Source organism: Panthera leo, chromosome D4 (genome assembly GCF_018350215.1).
Source record: "Panthera leo isolate Ple1 chromosome D4, P.leo_Ple1_pat1.1, whole genome shotgun sequence".
In the NCBI taxonomy this organism is placed as follows: Eukaryota; Metazoa; Chordata; class Mammalia; order Carnivora; family Felidae; genus Panthera; species Panthera leo.
Window position 1 is genome coordinate 59,782,079 of NC_056691.1, and position 18,225 is coordinate 59,800,303.

General features: G+C 46.4%; 1 protein-coding gene across 1 annotated transcript in view; it reads left to right on the forward strand.

The window, feature by feature from the left end:
- The window catches only part of CCDC180 (coiled-coil domain containing 180), a 60,675-nt gene extending 45,038 nt beyond the window's left edge, over positions 1-15,637 (forward strand). The window contains exons 32-39 of the mRNA XM_042913554.1: positions 4,305-4,371; positions 5,143-5,284; positions 8,219-8,379; positions 8,921-9,058; positions 9,786-9,897; positions 13,299-13,404; positions 14,181-14,316; positions 15,465-15,637. Of these exons, the coding sequence (XP_042769488.1) occupies positions 4,305-4,371; positions 5,143-5,284; positions 8,219-8,379; positions 8,921-9,058; positions 9,786-9,897; positions 13,299-13,404; positions 14,181-14,316; positions 15,465-15,596 (994 nt within the window). The 3' untranslated portion in view covers positions 15,597-15,637. The remainder of the gene's footprint in view (positions 1-4,304; positions 4,372-5,142; positions 5,285-8,218; positions 8,380-8,920; positions 9,059-9,785; positions 9,898-13,298; positions 13,405-14,180; positions 14,317-15,464) is intronic.
- The last annotated feature ends 2,588 nt before the right edge of the window (positions 15,638-18,225 follow it).

Genomic DNA, 18,225 nt, shown 5'->3' on the forward strand with positions numbered 1-18,225 from the left:
CCATCACCACCAACTGTATGTCACTCCTGTCACCCCTTTATAGCCGTACCCATGCCCTCTCCCTCTCCATCCCTAACCCTGAGCAACCACTGATCATTTTCCATCCCTATTATTTTGTCATTTCAAGAAGTTCATATAAACAGTCTCATACAGTGTATGATATTTGCAGAGTGGCTTTTTGTACTCAATATGTTGCCCTTGAGATCCACCTAAGTGGTCGCATGTATCAGTAGTTCATCCCTTTGTATTGCTAAATAGTTAGCCACAGTATAGATGCACCACAGTATTTTAGTGGTGAAAAAAAGATCACAGGCTAAACAGAAAAAAAAATCAAGCACTTATGAAATCTCTGAAAGGGAGAGACTTACCTAGCATAACACAGTGGTGACTTGCTCAGAAAATGGAATCAGACTGATGATGTTTTTACCCCTACCTTGGGACTCTGGCTAAGTGACTTCTCCCCAAGCCTTCACCTTCCCTGTGCACATGGGTAGAAGAGAGTCCTCTTCTTGGAATTGTGAAGACAAGCCAGCAAGTTGTCTACAGGCCGCCCTTGAGTAATGCAGGATCATCACTCCAAGAAGCACTAGATGAAATCACAAGGAAAAAGATAGAAAATTTTGGCAAATAAATTTTTAAACTCCTTTGAGATAAAATGCAATTAAAAGTTAGATAACAACCAGTCAAGACACAATAGTGGTAAATAAAGACAACAAAGGAAAAATTGGCTCCTCTCCCCATCCCCTTCCCCCAGAAAATTGCTAAAGAAATTTCCAGCACACAATAGGGTAAGGGGAGAATTGGAAGAGACCACAAGCGAGGAAGAAATAAAATTAGGAACAAACATGTGGACAAAACACTAATTCTCACTAGAATGCAAACAAATGAAAAGGGAACAAATCCATTCCATATTTTGCCCAACATTAACCAGTATGTAAATAGATTTTAGAGGAAGTTCCCAGTTTATCAAGGGAGGGTGCAGATGGTCCCTCCCAGGCACTGCCAGTGAGAGGTGTTAAGGAAAAAATTATTCTGATACTTGTTAAAACAGTAAGGAATACTTTATGTGGGACCATTGCAATAGGTGCCAAGACTGTTGCAACAGGGAAGAGGGATGGGGCTCAACTCAGAATACAATAAGGACAAGAGAAGATTTATAGCCAAAATGCAGAGTGAGGAGGTCAGTAGATTGAAAATTCAACGGTAGTGGATTCTTGCCTACTTAGCAGGATTCTTGCTGCAGGCAGGCCATGGCTATTGGAAATCAGAGGTGCTCAGATATTGGGTGGGTGTGGGTGGGTAGTATCTGAACTGACTTAACAGTATTTTTAATTATTTATTTATTTTTAAAAATATTTATTTATTTTGAGAGAGAGAGAGATTGAGAATCTCAGGCAGGCTCCATGCTGTCAGTGCACAGCCCAACACGGGGCTCGATCTCATGAACAGTGAGATCATGACATGAGCCGAAATCAATAGTCCAATGTTTAACCAACTGAGCCACCCAGGTGCCCCTGACTTAGTAGTATTCTTACTAACATAGGACATAGCAAGCCAAAGGCGGTGTCCAAGGATGAGGCCTAGTCAAATAGTAGACAAGGGAAATAAAAGCAAAAATTAACTATTGGGACATCATCAAGATAAAGAGCTTCTGGGGGCACCTGGGTGTCTCAGGTGGTTAACCTACTGACTTTGGCTCAGGTCATGATCTCATGGTTCATGAGTTCGAGCTCCGTGTCGGGTTCTGTGCTGACTGCTCAGAGCCCGGAGCCTGCCTCAGATTCTGTGTCTCCCTCTCTCTCTGCCCCTCCCCTGCTCATACTCTGTCTGTCTCTCATTCTCAAAAGTAAACATTAAAAAATAAGATAAAAAACTTCTGCACAGCGAAAGAAACAATCAACAAAACTAAATGGCAACCGACAGAATAGGAGAAGATTTTTGCAAATGACATATCAGATAAAGGGTTAGTATCAAAAATCTATAAAGAACTTATCAAACTCAACACCCAATAAAACAAATAATCCAGTGAAGAAAAGGGCAGAAGACATGAATAGACACCTCCAAAGAAGACATCCAGATGGCTAACAGTCACATGAAAAGATGTTCAACATCACTCATCATTGGAGAAATACAAATCAAAATCACAATGAGATACCACCTCACACCTGTCAGAATGGCTAAAATTAACAACTCATGAAACAACAGATACTGGAAGGGGTGCAGAGAAAGGGGAACTCTTTTACACTGTTGGTGGGAATGCAAACTGGTGCAGCTACTCTGGAGGACAGTATGGAGGTTCCTCCAAAAAAACCCCAAACAAACAGAAGTATCTTACCAGCAATTGCACTGTTAGGTATTTATCCAAAGGATACAAAATGCTGATTTTGGGGTGTGCGTGGGTGGCTCAGCTGGTTGGGCATCTGTCTCTTGAACTTGGCTCAGGTCATGATCTCATGGTTTGTGAGTTTGAGCCCTACGTCAGGCTCTACACTGACAGCCTGCTTGGAACTCTCTCTCATCTCCACCCCTACCCCACTTGTGCTTTCTCTCTTTCAAAATAAAAATTTAAAACTTTTTAAAACTTTTTAAAACTTTAAAAAATGCTGATTTCAAGGGGCACATGCGCCCCAATATTTATAGCAGCACTATCAACAGTAGCCAGATTATGGAAGAAGCCCAAATGTGCATCAACTGATGAATGCATAAAGAGGTGGTACACACACACACACACACACACACACACACACACACCACAGGAATATTACTCGGCAATCAAAAAGAATGAAAATTTGCCATTTGCAATGACCTGGATGGAACTAGAATGTATTATGTTAAGCTAAATAAGTCAGTCAAAATATATGATTTCACTTATATGTGGAATTTAAAAAACAGATGGACATAGGGGAAGGGAAGGAAAAATAAGATAAAAACAGGGAAGCAAACCGTAAGAGACTCTTCAATACAGATGGTAGGGGATGGGCTAAATGGGGGATGGGCATTAAGGAGGGCACTTGGGGTGAGCACTGGGTGTTACATGTAAGTGATGAATCACTGGGTTCTACTCCTGAAACCAATACTACACTGTATGTTAACTAACTTGAATTTAAATAAATAAATTTTAAAAAAAGAAAGATTTAAAAAAATCAGAAAACCTAACAGTCCAAAAATAGAGGATTGCAAACCATGGTGCTTACATACTAGATGGTGTTACACAGCCATTTAAAAAGATATCTTAATGTGGGGGAACACTTAACAAGTGAACAGAATGTAAAATACACATGAACCTAATTCCAAACTGACTTTAAAAGCAGCCAGAAGGAAATACAATAAAATGTTGGCATTCATTTTCTCCTTTGCTTTTCAGTATATTTCTAATTTTCTTTAGTTATGATGAGTGAATTTTAAAATGAAACAGTGAGTGGCCTATATACATATGTTTTAGAAATTGGCTGCATCACTTAACAAAAATTGTGAAAAATTAAGTGTCCTACATCTTAAGGTTCTAAGTTAAATTAAGTTCTAATACATCTATCCCTTCCCTTATTTCACTTTTACTATTGAGATAATTGACTTAACTGGCCAGGAATATCCACTGGTATTGTGCAACTTTGTTTAATAAAGCCCCAGTGTGTGCAGAGTCAGCCTAAATGGCAGAGGTACCGGAAGGCGGATGTTTGGTCCTACAGGAAGTCCTGCTTATTTGATTAATAAGAAATTGTTCTTTCTTCTTTCAACCAATACTGAGGTACAAATAAGTTCAGACCCTGTAGCAGGACTGGGGGTCCCATGGTGAGCAAAACAGACACATGCGGTCTGTCTAGATGGACTTTACCATCTTCTAGAAGAGAAGCCAGTCACAAAAATCAATCCCAAATCCCTCTGGGGAGTGTTGTAGGGCTGAGGACCACTCTGAGAGCATTGGACCAGGATGGTCAGGAATTGCCACCAGGTTAGGATCTGAGGAAGAGCAGGAGCAAATGTGACCAAGAAGAAAGTTAACCATGTTCTCTGGGGAGGAATCAGTGTGTGCAAAGGTCCCAGGGCAGGAGCAAGTAGCTACAATGAGTGATGAGGCCAAAAGAGAATAGACTCTTGGAAGGGGCCAAACCCAGCTTATCACATACAAGAGCCATTAAACTAGACAAATAGAAATATTAGGTGAGAACACACCTGGGAATCACATGAACTGTCCAATCCTGGCTGGGCTGCTGAGCACTCAGAATGTTCTGTCCATTTGGTTTTGTCCACACCATTTGGTGTGATTAGACAAGACCCCTCAGGGATCTGTCTTTTGTGTCTTTCAGGGATTTTAAAGGGATCATCCTGACCCTCCTCTGGGAGAGCAATGAGCATCTGCTGAATGTTGTGGAGGTGAGGGCTGCTGCCCAGAGGCCTCTGCGTGCCCCTGGACTGGCTGCTGGCCATATGTCCCCAGCCACCTCTGCCTCTTAGATTTTGCTGATAATGGCTTTGTGGGTGAAATTGAGAGAAAGGGACCCACAATCACAGCTACCTAGCTTCTGTCACTTCATGTGGTGTTTTCTTCATCCTAAAAATTAAACCTCATTCATTCATTTATCCATTTACTGAGCCACCAAACATTTCTCGGACACTTACTACATGTCAGATACTGGGTGGGCTAAGAGGAACAAGCCCAGTCTCTGTCCCTGGGAGGCCAGCACCCCGCGTAGGGCAACAGACATGGCGGCACCACAGGGAGATGGATGGGGCTGCTGGAGCTACCGAGTGCACAGTTCCAGCACACCCCATACAGGGCTGTCTGTGTGCGTTCCTGTCGGCCTCCCACTAGGCTGCAAATCCTTCAGAATGGGGTCTGTGAGTCATCCATATTTGTGGCCTTTGGCCTAGTACCTAGTTTGGCACTTCATAGAACGCTCTCAACCTGGTCATTGGAATGAGATTCCATTTGGGTCTTGAAGGACAAAAAAAGAGTTTTGCCATTCAGTCACTTATGCCTTGAGTACTGGGATATTGGCAGTGGTAAAAAGGGCAGTTGGGTAGGAAGAGTGACATCAGGAGAATGGGCTAGGAGGTGTGGAGAGTGGGGTGGAGGATGCAGGAGCATGGGCCAGAGCCCCATGGTGAGCATCCTTGCCCAGACAGCATCAACCTCTTTTGCAGGAGTTTTACCGCAAAGAGAAGCACTCAGTCACCAGGCCTGACTGCATGTACGAAAACTTTGACCAGTGTGCAGAAAATATCTGCAAGAGGATCCTGGAATACCACGTCCAGACAGACGAGTACCATAACTCCTGCCTCATAGGTGGGTCTGGGCGGCAGGTGGGCAGGCAGGTCGAGGGTGTGGCACATGCCACCAATTGAGCAGAGCCTGGGCCTCACAGCCTGGAGGGTGCCCTCCTGACCCGGAGGTCACTGAGGGAGGCACAGGAGCCTCCCTGTGAAAAGCTGCCATCTTGGAATTAGGTAAAAACATTGATCAGATTTAACTGGGAGGCACAACAACGCTGAAAAAAAAATCACTTTTCTTGAGAAATCTAGTGATATGTATCACCAAAAATGTTTTGTTCATTGCACAGGTAATTTTGACAGTTTTATTGAGATAGTCACATACCACACAATCTGCCCGTGTAAAATCTCCAATTCAGTGGATTTTAGTATATTCTCAGAGTTGGGCAACGATCACTACTTCCCTGTCCCTCCATCACTGCCCCAGCCCTAAGCAGCCACTCAACTACTTTCTGCCTCTGTAGATTTCCTATTCTGAGCTTGCATATGCACGGAATCACTGTGTGCTCCTTTGTGACTGGTTTCTTTCATTCTGCATAACATTTTCAAGGTTCATCCGTGTTGTAGCATGTGTCAGTATTTCATTCCTTTTCATGACTCACTCTTATTCCATTGTGTGCATATGCCACGTTTTGTTTACCCTGCATCAGTAGACATTTGTCTGTTTCCACCTTTGGCTACTGTGAATATTGCTGTTATAAACATTCACATACACGTTTTGTGTGGACGTACGTTTTCCTTTCTCTTGGATGTATAGCTAGGAGTGGAATTGCTGGGTCATGTGGTAACTCTGTATTTGAACGTTTGAAGAAAACTTTCCATGGGTATTTGTTAAGTATCAACTGTATGCCTGGCCCATGCTGGGCTCTGATGACCCCGATAGACACAGCCTCCTGGAGAATAGGGACGTGAAAACAGGCAGGTAGAATACATCTTGCCATTTACATTTATTGTAATGACATTAAAGAGGCTGTGAAAACATGCCCAGCGCCCACCTTTGCCCATTTCTCCACGTTCCTCTGCATCTTTGTCCGTAGCCACGCGTGTTTTATGCGGTTGTAAGTCCTAATTATTCCTGCTATGTTGGGTAGAAGGGGGAAATGATTGGAGGAGAGCTAGACCTAGTTTCAAGGCCCAGCACTGCCTTCTCTCTGCCTTATGACCTTGACCAAGTCACCTCACCTCTGTGAGCCTCAGTTTCCTTGTCTGTAAACTGGAGATAAAGACAACACTCACTGTGCAAGTGTTTTGAGGATTAAGCCCACTACACAGACTTGCCATATACAGAGGAAATAACCAGTGGTGGCTCTCACTACTGTGGCTGTAGAATGACTGGCATTGAAACTACTGGAGCATTTTGTTTCTCTAGCTCAGAATGTCCCCATGTGAAGTCTGGGATCCTATCCTATGTGACCTTCCTCAAAAGAAAGGTTCTGTGGTCAAATGTATGGGTTTGGGAAATGCCGAAGATTATGTCCCTCTCTGGAAGAGTCACAGTTCCCATTAAATGGAGACTTCCATTTCCTGAAATTTGGGAGTCCAGTATCCTGACCACCTTTCCCACTGAAAACATTTACAAGTATTGGATATACCATTTTTGGGATGAGCTCTTTTAATTGATGAGCTACCCATAAAGTAAGAAATACACAAGGGTCCCACATTGGGTGAAAATAGGAACTCCAAGAAAGAAATTGAACAGTAACACATTGCCGTAAGGATATTGCTGACTCCCAGGTGAGCTTGAGCCTTTGTTTTCATGGCCTCCAGGGCTTTGGGAGCAGAAGACAAAGCCCCAGACCACCCATGGTGCAAAGTCCGGAAGGACACAAGCCACAGAAAACTGGGACCACCCCCTCAGGGCTCTAGCTGCAAAGTGGGGTAAATGAGACAGAAACCAAGTCCCCCTCCCCTGTCCTTCAGCACCACCAGCAGCAGCAACTAGAAGGAAACTGTCTTATTAAAAAACCTTGGTACTGGGTAAAGCAGAAGGGAAACTCTAATAAGAATCTGTAGCTATAAAATGGCCTTGGTGCCTGAAGTTAACTTTGTTTTTGTAGATCATCCAAAAGACTTCCAACCGACAATTTAGCTTAAAATGGTCTTGAATTAGTGGTGCCCAGATGCTTATCTGGTAGACACCATAAATCCTTTCTAGAAAAGAAACCCACCTTCAATTCATGCCTCTAAGGATTCTCACAAGTCAAATTCCCAGAATAAGAGCTCACAATAAACAAACAACACACACACACACACACACACACACACACACACACAGGGAAAAGGCCCCTAAAGCATGAGGCAGCAGAAGGAGATCAGTAAAGACTTCAGATACTGAACCTATTAGACACAGAATATAAAATAATGTATTTATTACAGTTAAATTAAAAAGGATACTGGAAACATGAGGAAGGAGTGAGAGACTATGAAAATGACCAAATAGATAGGAAAGAGAACCACATAGAACTTCTATATTGGAAAAATAAATAGCTGAAATTTTGAAATTGTGAATGGCTTCTACTATCAGAGTAAATTTCCAAAACACAATGCAGAGAAACAAAGAGATGATAGTCTGGGAGAGGTAAAGGGATATGGATGAGAAGGTAGGTGTAACGTAGAGCTACTTAGGGGTCCCCAGGGACAGAAGGGGACCAGGGTCGAGGCAATCTTTGAGGAGATAATGGATAAAACAGACTCCTCAAGGCTCCATGCACTTTTCATAAGCTGGGAAGTCCTGTAGCGTATTGAAGAGAAGTCCTTTGAATTTGCTTAATCTAGTATTTTCTGTACTGCTCTGACCATAGGATCCCTCCTAATGAGATAGCTATGACCACATTGTAGACCAAGTCCTTCTCTTTGGGAAATTGCTTTGGGGCTTTGTGGGAGAGATCACTTCAGCAGCTTGGCTCTGCTCTGTTCCCTTGCCTGGTCCCCCACCTCCCAACTCCTGTAGAATTACGGGCCCAGATGAGGAGATTTGAGGAGCTGCTGCCCCAGGTCTGCTGGCTGGTGATGGAGAACTTCAAAGAACACCACTGGAAAAGATTCTGTGCATCTGCCAAAGAGATCCGGGGACAGTTCTGGGATTATCAGGAGAAGCTGGAGATAAGGAAGGTGGGAGCCCCAGGACTAGTCCTCCTTCTCTGGGACCAAGGGCCCCTGGGAGCTCAGAAATGGGGGCAAGGAATAGGCAGAACTGGCCAGGCTGGCATCGTTGCATGGGGACTAAGGGACACAGGGCATTGGAGAAATGCCTTCTTCTTCATAGAAGGTGTTCAATAAACTCCTTTTTTGGATTTAATGAGTGGGTCTGCTGATTCTGTGGGAGTGTGGTCATTGACATGAGCAGCAAAGGTCTACCTGGTTCTTGGAGCAGAGACATGGATGCCATTGATTTTATTGGACTTAAGGCTCTGGTTATACTGGGGCTGCTGCTCAGCTCTCCCACTCCCCAGCCCTCAGAGTCAGCTCTAGTCATGCCCCCATCTTGCCTTCTCTGCCTTCCTCTGTCCATCCATGGCCTTTCCCACACCCGGGTCAGAGCACACAAGTCTGACTATGGCCATTTAGCAGAGGGCATGGGCCCGTGACATTCTGGCCCTGACCTAGAGACCAGGTCAAAATCCCCACTGATTTCTGGATTGTTTGATTAAAGGATGAAAATGCCCAGAAGCTCCATCAAAATCTCGGACATCCCGCACATATCCAAGAAATGGAGTCTCTGTGTCAAGTGGAAGAGAAAAGGCAGAACGATTTAGACACTGTGATTATGGCAACCAGGGAGAAGCTTGAGGTCAGTGGTGCCATTGGCTGCCAGGCCTGGGTGCTGAGGGCTGTACTGCCCCCAGAGAGTCTCCCCCAAATGACAGTCCAGCAACAGCACTGAGCATGGCCCCTAGATGGTACCCTGGCCAAAGGGGGCATGAAAGCCAGCAGGTTTCATAGAGCTGGCTGGTCATTACTGGCTGGCTTAACTTGCATCTTTTGATTTCTAAATGAATTAATTACAAAATTACTAATGAGAACTTTTTTCAAGACCCACATCTATGTATTTTGTGTTTAGTGAATAACCTCTGGGTGTTCCTTGGCCACCTCTTTTTTTTTAATGTTTATTTATTTTTGAGAGAGAGAGAGAGAGAGTAAGCAAGTGGGGGAGGAGCAGAGAAAGAGGGAGACACAGAATCCAAAGCAGGCTCTAGCCTCTGTGCTGTCAGCCCAGAGCCCGATGCGGGGCTTGAACTCACAAACTGTGAGATCATGACCAGAGCCGAAGTCAGACGTTTAACTGACTGAGCCACGCAGGCGCCCAGCTTGACCAGTTCTAAACCATTTCCTATCTTTGAGCCCAGTCAGCTCTTGGGAGAGGCCTCTTGGCTGAGGACCAGATGCCACTTAACTCGGACATAGTTGACTCATGGCTTTGGTCTCGTCTCACCTGCCAGCTTCCCAAGTCCTCCCTCAGCTGGCCTTGGGGGCAGACCCCTCTCCCTGCAGCAGCAGACTCCCCATGTTCCCTGCAGGAATTCACCAGGAAGTACGGCCGGTTTTTCATAGCCAGCCTGGCCACCTTCACCGAGAAGTTCCTGCTGCAGTTGGATGAAGTGGTCACCATCGACGATGTCCGGGTTGCAAGTAAGTGGTGCCGTGGACCTTGTGCCTGAGCCCCAGGGGTGGGGGTGAGGTGGAGGCAGACGGGCCCAGGGCATCTGCTTTTCCCCAGCTCACTGGAATGAAACCAGATTCTCTACCGAGAGGACTGATGGTTTTTGGTTTTCGTTAACAGTAAGGTGTTGTTGTTTTTTTAATTAAAAAAGTAAATCCCAAATGGGTCAAAAATTATATGTAAAAAAATAACCCTAATAGTAAATATTTTCATAATCTTGGAGTAGGGACAGCTTCCCTAAGTAGGAGATGAGAGCCAGAAGCTGTGAAGGCGATGGCTGGCACTCCTCCATGGCCAAAATAAAAATGAAGAAAAATGTCAAAAACTTGAAAGAAAAACCACAACTGGACAAATGTTCCTAACAGGCTATAGGCCAGAAAAAGACGTAACCTCCCCCATGGTAGAGGTTACATTTCTAAAAAGAGGCTAAGGACAAACACATGCAATGCAAAAGAGAAGCAGTTCATATGTCCAGTGAGTGTAAAAGATGTTGACCTCACTGAGGATGAATAATGAGAATGTAAACACTATTAAGATATCACTTTTCACCAACAGCCTGGCAAGGTTTGCAAATTGAGTGACACCCACCCCTGGTGAGAATGTCAGAAAGCCCAGGTACCACAGAGACCCCTGGAGAGGTGTACATCAATATCCCTGTCTTGGAGAGCCCTCTGTCAGCACCTGTCGAAATTCAGACGGTGTATACCTTTCACCTGGCAGTTCTAACACTAGGAATATATCTGACAGAAATACTTACACAATTTTTCCAAAGATATCTTTCCAAGCATATTCATCACAGCATCATTTGATGTCGCAAAGAACTGGAAACAACACTAACATCCACGTGTAGGTGATTGGATCAGTAAATTATGGTCCCGATGTACAAGTGCATACTGGGCAGCCGTTAAAGGGGGTCAGCGTGTCTACGCGTGCCAGTGTGCAGAGTCAGGAAGGAATACTGTTATGGGAAAAAGCAAGTTCACAATTAGTACTTATCTATGATACCATTTTTTTTAAAAAGTGCATATGTGATATAAACATATATTCACATATATGTATGTGAATCTGTGTGAGGGACAGACACAGAATGAGAAAGACAGAGCCTGAGGGACAGGTCCCACACTGTTGACAATGATCACCTCTGGTGGGTGGAATGGTGACAGACTCCTAAATTTTTTTCTTTTCCCCCGTTAGGTGATGTTTAAACTTTTTCTAACGTGTGTTTTGCTTTTATAACTATATAAAGACTAATATTTTTTTATTTTGTTTATTTTTGAAAGAGAAAGAGAGACAGAGACAGAGCATGAGCAGGGGAGGGGTCAGAGAAGGAGAGCGACACAGAATCTGAAGCAGGCTGAGACTCTGAGCTGTCAGCACAGAGCCTGATGCCAGACTCGAACTTTTGTTTTTTGTTTTTTTTTTTTTAACGTTTATTTATTTTTTTGAGACAGAGAGAAACAGAGCATGAACAGGGGAGGGTCAGAGAGAGGGAGACACAGAATCTGAAACAGGCTCCAGGCTCTGAGCGGTCAGCACAGAGCCCGACGCAGGGCTTGAACTCATGGACCACGAGATCATGACCTGAGCCGAAGCCGGCCGCTTAACCGACTGAGCCACCCAGGCGCCCCCAGACTCGAACTTTTGAACTGCGAGATCATGACCTGAGCTGAAGTCTGACGCTTAACCGATTGAGCCTTCCAGGCACCCCAAGGTTTAAATCATATAGTAAATGTTATCCATTTACTTACCTACTGAGTAATTAAAATAGATTACTTTTATTTTTAAGAGCTTTTGGGATCCCTGGATGGCTCAGCTGATTGAGTGTCTGACTCTCGATTTTGGCTCAGGTCGTAATCTCATGGTTTGATCAATCAAGTCCCATATCAGGCTCCATTCTGAGCATGGAGCCAGCTTAACTGTCTCTCCCTTTCCCTCTACCCCTCCCCGACTTGCTCACACGTGCACTCTCAAAAGTTTTTATTACAAAGACAATACATTGTTATGGTAAAAATTAAAAACTTAGGGTGCCTAGGTGGCTCAGTTGGTTAAGCGTCTGACTTTGGCTCAAGTCATGGTCTCACAATTCGTGGGTTCAAGCCCTGCATCACGCTCTGTGCTGGCAGCTCTGAGCCTGGAGACTGCTTCGGATTCTGTGTCTCCCTCTCTCTCGGCCCCTCCCTTGCTTGATCACTCTCTCTCTCTCTTAAAATAAATAAAAACATTAAAAAATTATTTTTAATTAAAAACTCAATCTTAATTACAAAGAAAGGGAAGAACACAGTCCTTCTACTCAGAACTAAGTGCCCTTAATGTTTGCTGTCCCATCTTTCCAGTCCTTTCCTTTTGGGCACAGACCTGAGTGTGTGTGTGTGTGTGTGTGTGTGTGTGTGTGTGTTACAGGGTGTGTGCTCTTCCATGACCTAATTCGCCCTCGGGTGGACGTTGGCCAAGCCAGTCAATCATCTTCTTGAGCATTTTCACTTGCTGTGCATTGTACTTTATTCATTAGTCCCCTGCTGTTGAACGTGGGGCCATTTCCAATTTTTCACTCCTATAATTGTGCTGAAGGGAACATCTTCATCCTTATATCTCTATTCCAGGGCAATAGGTTCCTGGAAGTGGACTTTTTGGGTCACAATGTATATGCATTTTGAGGTAGTGGTCATTTTCCCATATTGGAAGTCTCTGTGTCCAGTGCAGGCCCTGTTTGGGAAAGCAGGGCCTGCAGAGGCACTAGAGATGAGGCCTGAAGGAGGCTGGGCAGAGCAAGCAGCAGGGAATCCACTCTTGGTAACTTGGAAGGAACTGTGGAGCTGGAAGAGCCCCGTACCAGCCCCAGGGAGGCCTCTCCTGCTGTAACTCCGGCTTCTGGGCCAAGCAGCCTGGCCCTGCCCTCCCTGGCAGATCGGGGCAGCTCCTGCCTGCTGGCTGTCACCCGGCTGCTGCAGCCCCGTCAGGAAGGCACTTGAAAGGACAGGTCAGTCAGTAAGCCAGAGGGACAACATTGAATGTGTTTGCCCCAGGGATAGTTCAGAACCCATTTGAGCTGGTATAAGCCAAAGAGGGGTCTATAAAGCTTATTTGGAGGCTTGTGGAAGCTGTGTGAAGGTCAGAGCGTCGGGCTCTGGGCTTTGGAGCTGGGAAGACCGCCTAAATCACACCTCCCATCACCAGCCCCCCCACCCCCACTGGGCCTTCAGATCTGGTGCTTTCAGCTTCTCTGTGGGACTGGGCTCTGCCTCCCACTGGACACTCCAAGTCGGGAGGAAGGGAGCAAGCCCTCATCCCTCTAAACGTAGGGTCAGGGGAAATCCCCTTGATCTCAGCCCGTGTGTGAAGCTATGGTCATAACCTGTCTTTTGCCTGCCAGGGATGGAACCTACCAAACAGAAAACATCAATCCTCATACGGAGGAAACTCGCTAGGCTTTCCCTGAAGGAAGAAAGTGAGAAGCCCCTGATTGAGCGGGGGAGCAGGTAAGAGCCAAGAGCATTGAAGAATACCACCAATGGCTGAGTTTGCTGGAGCACGAGGCAGCGGCATAGTCAGGGGCGACTGGAAGCCTTGGAAAGGCATTATGTTCTAAGCCTCAGTTTCCTTGCCTGTGAAATGGGCATGGAAGCCCACCTTCTGTGGTATTACAAAGAGAAAGTTTCATGAGATTGTACTTAGAGTGCCCCTGGCACACAGTTAAGAGCTCAGCAGCTATTAGTTCCTTTGATAAGGACCCACAAAGGGGCCCCCAAAGAAAGGGAGGCCCATCCCAGTATGGGGCACATTCTTGAGTCACTGGTCGCACTGTGGAGCGCTGAATGTGTGATAAGAGCTGTCAAAGTCCTTGTTCTCTGTGCCCCAAGAATGTGACTCTGGAAGAGGAAGTAAGGCGGGGATTTGCCCAACACAGTGGGAAAAATGGGCCAGGAATCGATGACTGCCACCTGGCTGGCCCACTGCTGAGGAAACTGAGGCCTGCAAAAGGGAGACAACTAGAAGTGCAGCATTCCTCTCTCCTGTGCAGAAGCCAAGACCGGCTACACACACGGATTCAGTGTGAAAGTAGGAAAAAGAACTTGAAGAAACTTAATGTTAAATGCTCAGTGAGGTTTTTCTTTTAAGGAAGACATTCACAACATGATCTTTTAAAAAATAAAAAAAGGCAAAGATATGCCAAACGTTTCCACCGGGATTGGAGGGTGCGCTATGAAGGACGATGACAAGCATGTCAGACTTTTACATGCATGTTTATTTGTAGGAAGTGGCCAGGAATCAAACCCACTGACGTCACCATCCAAAACAAGATTCTCCTCCGGAAAACATCATCCATCATCACCACCAAAACGACCCTGGGCCACCTGGCGGCCGTGGAAGCCCGAGATGCCGTCTACCTGGTGAGTCGAGAGACAGGGTGCAGATGGGCATGTCCTAGGGAGCACAGGGCAGCTCAGTTTGGCTGCCTTGGGAAGAAGGGAGCTTCCCATCCCAAGGTGCCCTCATGTTTGGCCCATGGGGAAGGTGACCCATGCCAGGGGGCCCCAGAGCACAGTGTCAACACTCAAGACAGTTAATGTTCGCAGACCCATGTTCGTGGGTCATGTCCAATCCCAGTGATAGTGTGGGTCTGATGGCATGAGCCCCAGTGCCAGGGGGAGCCCAGCTGAGGGACACCACCCAGACTGAGGGGTGAAGGAAGACCTCTGGAAGAACAGTTGAGTCAGAGTGAGGGGACAGAGTAGTAAGAGGCACAGAGGCCATGGGAGCAGTGGGAGGCAGTGGGTAGAGCAGCTGGCAGTTACTGAGCACCTGCCACGCTTCTCTCAACATGAGGCATCTCACTGACTCCTCATAATGGCCCCATGAGGAAAAGAATTGTCCACCTAGTACTGATGAGGACATTGAAGCTTAAAGAAATGTGTCCCCCTCGTGCTGCTATGAAGTAACAAAGGCAGGATTTGAGCCCAGTGCCTATTAGTCACCCCTGGGGCCTGTCTAAAGAGGAGGCTGCACCCAGATGCTGCCTGTGGCAGTGTTGGTCCTGGTGCCGAGAGAGAAATCTTGTCCTGCCCAGGGTACAAGATAGGCTGACCCCACTGGGGGAGAGCCCACACCCTTCCCTGGCCACTATGCCAAGCTTGGGCAGAGGGGACACCTCTGTCGAGTTCAGTAAGGGTTCAAGGTGTGGAGGGATCAGCCTTACATGGAAACCAAGTCCCCTGAGCTCCAAGGAAGCCACAGTGCGGGATGGCAGTTAGGAATGGTGCAGAGTCCAGAGTCAGGGGGATGGGTCCTTGTCCCTGCTCAGCCTCTTTCTAGTTGGGTGACCCCAGGCAAGATTCTGAGCCTCAGTTTCCCCATCTATAAAACGACTGGACCTGCCGAGTGGGTTGCTGGACAGATTACATGAGAAGTGATCTGTGGAACCCTTGTCAGTGTCTGGAGTAGGTTAAAAACCACCCGCCAGTGGGGTATTGCATTCCTGTAGGTCCCAGAATCCAAAAGTCCCTCCTCATCTGGCCTCCTCCTGCTGGTTTGCTCCCAGAAATATTTAGCATTATTTGAAGAGGAGTTGAAGAAGATCCAGGACAACAACACATTGCAGGTGAAGGAGGCTCAGCGCTGGAAGGACAGCTGGAAGCGCTCCGTGGATACCATCCAGGGCCTATACTTGTGACACCCTCAACCCACCCCACATAAAGGTTCATTTTTTATGGACTCCTTCTCTATCCATCTGTCCGTCCATCCATCCATCCATCCATCCATCCATCCGTTCATCCATCCCTGCTCTATACGCAGCACTGTAGCTTCATCAGTGACCAGGACATGGTGTGGTCCCTGCCCACGTGGATGGGTAAGGAGGACAGAGGTGAAAGGGGTTCCATGTGGTTATCAGGGTTGGTGGGTCACAGGAGTGGGCCACTTAAAATAGAGACCAGTAATTCAGAGGACATAATTCCAATAGGCATGCTTGGCACTTCATCTTGGAAAAGAAAATAATAAAACTATCTGGGCATGGGTATATTTACATTTAACAAAGTGTAAGATAATTGCAACCATGCAACCCACAAAGAATTCATCCAGTCTTGATTGGGTATCTGCCTGGCAACTTGCCTGACCAAATTATAGTATTTTGAGGAAAATCTTCCAGGACTCCTTAATTTTCCTAGGGGCCCCTTAAATCTTGTGAGACTCAGATCCTTCCCTCTGGAAGCCTCCATCTTGCATCTTCCTTGTTGATTTTCTCTTCCTTGATTAAATGGCCTAACCATGCCACATCTCATTTGTTAATACTTTTCGTGGCACTTCGATGGACTGCTTATATTCCTTCCTTGATTTCATCAACTCCTGTTCCTTTTACCTGGTTTGCATTTTGACTTTGCATCAGTTTGGATTTTCCTATGCTTTACCTGTTTTAATGACTTGATGAGGTAGGCTTTTGCTCCCATTTACAGATGTGGAAACCCAAGTTCAGAAGGTCAAGACAACCTCCTCAAAGGTATACAGCCAGTATAGCGCCTCAGCGTACTTTTTGGTTCCCCAAAAGTGGACAAAGACTTGGGGGCAAGCCATTGTTTTGGAGATGATCCCAAGAAGCATGAATGAGGTCATGGGGAAGGGGAGCCTGGAAGAAGCCTTGGCCTTGCTCCAGACCCCTTCTAACCCTCCTCCACACACACCAGACACATCTGTCCTCCTCACCTGTCCCCCACCCTGCATTGCCTGTCCCCTGGCCTGTCACTGACCTACCTCCTGACCTGTTTTCCTGTAGCCACTGTCCACACTAGGGACTGTGGGCTCATTGTAGTTCCAGGTGCTCACAGAGGTGGACTGCAAGACCCCAGTCCTTCTCTCAAAGCTACCCTTGGAACCTTAGGGACTTCCCTATCGAGCAGGTAGTTAGGGAAATGGATGCCACTGCCCCATGATAGAGCTGCCTCCAACCTCTTTCCATTCTCCCTCTTGTAAGTTCTCCCATGTCTGCTCTTTCTTGACCATGCCTCCATGTTCCCCACCCAAGAAGTCAGTGTGAGTGAATGTGCCTGAGCACACGTGAGGATGTGGAGAGGAAAATGACCTCCACAATGGAGAGGAGGTGGGCAGGGGCCCCCTGGGATCCTAGAGTTTCTCATCACCAAGTAAACTCTTTCAGGATGTGTTGAGCCCTGGCCTACAAGGCCAAAGCCCTTCCTTATCCTCCGGACTCTGCCCACCTCCTGGGCCCCAGACTGGTCCTTGACTCACTCTTGGCCTCAGTTTCCCAATTGTGCAACAAAAGCCTGATACAGAACCACATAAGTGGATGCTCAGTGAGGTCCAGCTCCATCGAAACAGGTTGGGGTGTTGAGATGGAGTGATATGGGTACAGAAAGGAACACAGTGTATGGTAGCCAGGCTTTGTGTCCATGGCCAGGCACACACAAGGGGTCCTGGGGAAGACCCAAGAAGAGTGCATACACGAGCCCGCAAGTTGACGTGTACGCGTGTACATTGTACTAGTAGCTCCACACATGAGGTGGGTCTCCTTCAGCCAGCTCTGTGCACCCCACAGCTGCCGAGGCCTGGGTCATATGTTCACCACTGGACCCAGCAAGGGCTGTCAGTCTCACTTAGCCACTAGGATGAAGGGTGGGGAAGGGGCAGTTCCCTAAAGAAACACTAATGTCCTGTTCCCAACAGAAGAGGGCATGAATGTCAGCCAGGCAGAAACACCAAGTCTCAGAATCATGCAAGCTGCCTGCATACCTGTCTCTGCCACTATGCACAAAGGGCTGTGTCCCAGAGAAAGGGCCTATCTTGTACAAGGTCACATAGTGATTCAATGGCAAAGCTCCTACATTTGCCTATGTAGAGTAGAAAATCCAGTAGAAAAATAATGCGGCACAAACAAAGAGATTTCTATCTCTTTCACATAAAAGAGCTCTTTTTTCTGTTGTGGGACAACTCCAGTAACCCCCACCCCAGGCAACTGGACGATAGCACTGACTTATTTGTGACTTACTGACAATAACCAGAGAAAATCACTTATGTTCCAGGAGAGGGGCCGTCCTCTTAACCTGCCCTTTTCTGTATTCACAAAACTTTCCTACAACCCCTATGGGGGAGGACATTTGCTAATAAAACAAACCAAAGACAAAAGCAAATCCCCCAAACCCAAAAAAACTCTAGAGGCAGGCCGTCCTTATTGACTGCTCATCATGGAAGACCACGGGTCATCTGTCCTTCCCCAGCATCTTAGCATGTGGTTTCTATCATCAAGGCTGCCCATGGTCCAGGTCTACACTTGAGACTGCAGGCAGGAGAAA